Raw genomic sequence first — 2,161 nt, forward strand, 5'->3', positions numbered from 1 at the left:
GGCGTGGTGGGACTGGCTGGGGCTCCAAGGGCCAGCTGGAAGCTGGTGGGCAGGTGCAGGGCAGTGCCAGTCTGCCATGTGGCCCGGCTTGCCCTGCAGGTACTGTGCTGCTTGGGGGTGCACAGATGGAGATGTGGGGTGTATGCTGTGCCAGGGGGTCCTGGTACCCATTGCCCTAGTGAGCACGTCACACGGGACTGAAAAGGCTTTTTGGAAGTAGGCATTGCTCCAGCACTGTTTTGGGAAGCAACGATGCCTGCAGTGGGGTAGAGGGAAAAGATTATTTTCTAGGTGTTTGTGTATTTTTGAGCAGTGGGCAGGGCCCACGCACTGTGCCCTTGGCAGAGCATGGCAGGCTGGCAGCGTGCCCGCTCCCAATCCCTCCCGGGGTCAGTGGCATGTCGCAGGGCAGCGTGGCGCCGTGCTGCTGCTGTCCAGACTGTGTGTCACCCACAGGGCTGGCAGGCATCAGGGCTGGGGGGCCTCAGCCGGTACCCAGGGCCCCCTCAGACCCTCCCCACAGCCCTACCCTTGGCCAGGGACTGCTGCACAGACACCCACATCACCCCTGTGCCCACTTGCCCCCGGTGCGGGGGGACAGCTGGTCACGTAGGTTTGCTGCAGGGGGCTGTGCGTGCCAGCTGCCTGTACCCTCCCCAAACCCTGCTGCCCTACACCTGCAGCCCTGCAGGACCCCCTTCTTCCCTGGGCAGGCATCTCTGCCCACAGCCCCCATGGCAGAGGGCTCCATCTGTCCACTGCTCCCATCCCAACCCCACAGCCTTGCATCACCCGGTATCCCCTGGGGTGCCAAAGCCCCCGCCAGCCCCAAGCCCACTCCCCAGAGTACCTTCTGCAGCCTCCCTGGGCATGGCTGCCTGTGCCTGGGCAGCGTGAGCGGGCAGTGAGGTGGTGCAGGGCCCCCAGGAGCTGGGCACTGGGCTCCCGGTGCGCCAACTGCGCCGCTTAAAATAGGACAGTGAGAAACACGGTTGGGGGGAGAAAAAAATAGCTGTGGGGAGGGGGGCCTGGTGGCGTGGACAGGGCTGCAGGCAGCACAGTGCCAGTGGCAAAGGGACAGCAGGTTGTGGCAGTGCCCCATGCCCCCTTTCCCAGGGTACAGCGGCTGCCAGCCCACGGGAGCCCATTCAGGAAAACTGACGCACTGTTGGACCCATCCAGAGCCAAACTGGGGGCTGTGCTGCCTCTCAGCAGCAATGGCAACTGTGCCCAGCATGGGGACACCACAGAGTCCCCCAGTTTTGCCCACAAAGACCATGCTAGCTGTGCCAGGAGAATTTATTTAGGTTAATGAGACCATAGAAAGTGCCAGCAGCAGCACTGCTGGGGTAGGGGACCATGGCGGTCCCTGGCCTTTGTCACCAGCCCCACGTGCCCTGCGGCAGGCAGGTGTCAGAGGATGTGAGATCCTTGTGCCCATAGAGGCTGTGAGCATGGGCGGGCACCTGGCAGGAGGTGGCAGGGCTGAGCCATCCCTGCTGGGCACAGCCCTCCCCTGCCCAGCCATGGTAGCAGTGGCAGCGGAAAGCAGCCCACGGGTTGGCCCCGGGGCTGAGGTGCAGGAGGCTGCCCAGCTCCTGGGGCTGCCGGCGCACACAGCGCCCGTGCCCGTGGCACTGCCCGTAGCTGCACTCTCGGGCTGCTGCCGTCACGTTGGCCACGTAGGGACCCAAGGTGGACACGAGGTAGTGGCGCAGGTTGGCACAGCTTTCCTGGGGAAGAAGCACCAGTGAGAACCCGGCCCAGCGACAGAGACCTGGCCAGCCCTCCCTGGTGGGCACAGGGGATGTGGCCACCCCATACAGCCCACAGCCTGTGGTGCTGCAGGGACCATACTCACAGCCGAGTGGGAGTAGGACAGGTCTCCCCAGAGCACGAGTCCAGCCGCTCCCAGCGCCGCGCTCTCCCCGATGGTGTGCACCAGGTCAGCCTGCCAGGAACGCAGACGTGACCCCTCTGGGGGACACGGCCTCTGTCCCTGCGCCAACCAGAGCCCCGCATGGCACCCGTGGCCAGCACCCCACAGTGCTTACCAGCTGCAGGAAACGTGCGGAGCGGCGGAAGGAGAGGCGGGAGTAGGCGATCACGGGCAGGAGGCCGTGGGCCCCGCGGGCGGCCACACGCAGGGCCTCGCGCAGCC

The 2,161-nt window shown here is 65.5% G+C and overlaps 2 protein-coding genes across 2 annotated transcripts in view; both read right to left on the minus strand.

Moving 5' to 3' along the window:
* Window positions 1–872, minus strand: part of LSMEM2 (leucine rich single-pass membrane protein 2) — a 3,587-nt gene extending 2,715 nt beyond the window's left edge. The window contains exon 1 of the mRNA XM_031058240.1: window positions 851–872. Coding sequence (XP_030914100.1) covers window positions 851–872 — 22 coding nt within the window. The remainder of the gene's footprint in view (window positions 1–850) is intronic.
* Window positions 873–1,280: 408 nt separating this feature from the next.
* LOC102035392 (hyaluronidase-3) overlaps window positions 1,281–2,161 on the minus strand; it is a 2,925-nt gene continuing 2,044 nt past the window's right edge. The window contains exons 2-4 of the mRNA XM_005422530.2: window positions 2,055–2,160; window positions 1,862–1,951; window positions 1,281–1,733 (exon numbers count right to left, since the gene is read on the minus strand). Coding sequence (XP_005422587.1) covers window positions 1,380–1,733; window positions 1,862–1,951; window positions 2,055–2,160 — 550 coding nt within the window. The 3' untranslated portion in view covers window positions 1,281–1,379. The remainder of the gene's footprint in view (window positions 1,734–1,861; window positions 1,952–2,054; window position 2,161) is intronic.

The sequence above is a fragment of the Geospiza fortis genome, unplaced genomic scaffold, assembly GCF_000277835.1.
Source record: "Geospiza fortis unplaced genomic scaffold, GeoFor_1.0 scaffold78, whole genome shotgun sequence".
Taxonomy (NCBI): domain Eukaryota; kingdom Metazoa; phylum Chordata; class Aves; order Passeriformes; family Thraupidae; genus Geospiza; species Geospiza fortis.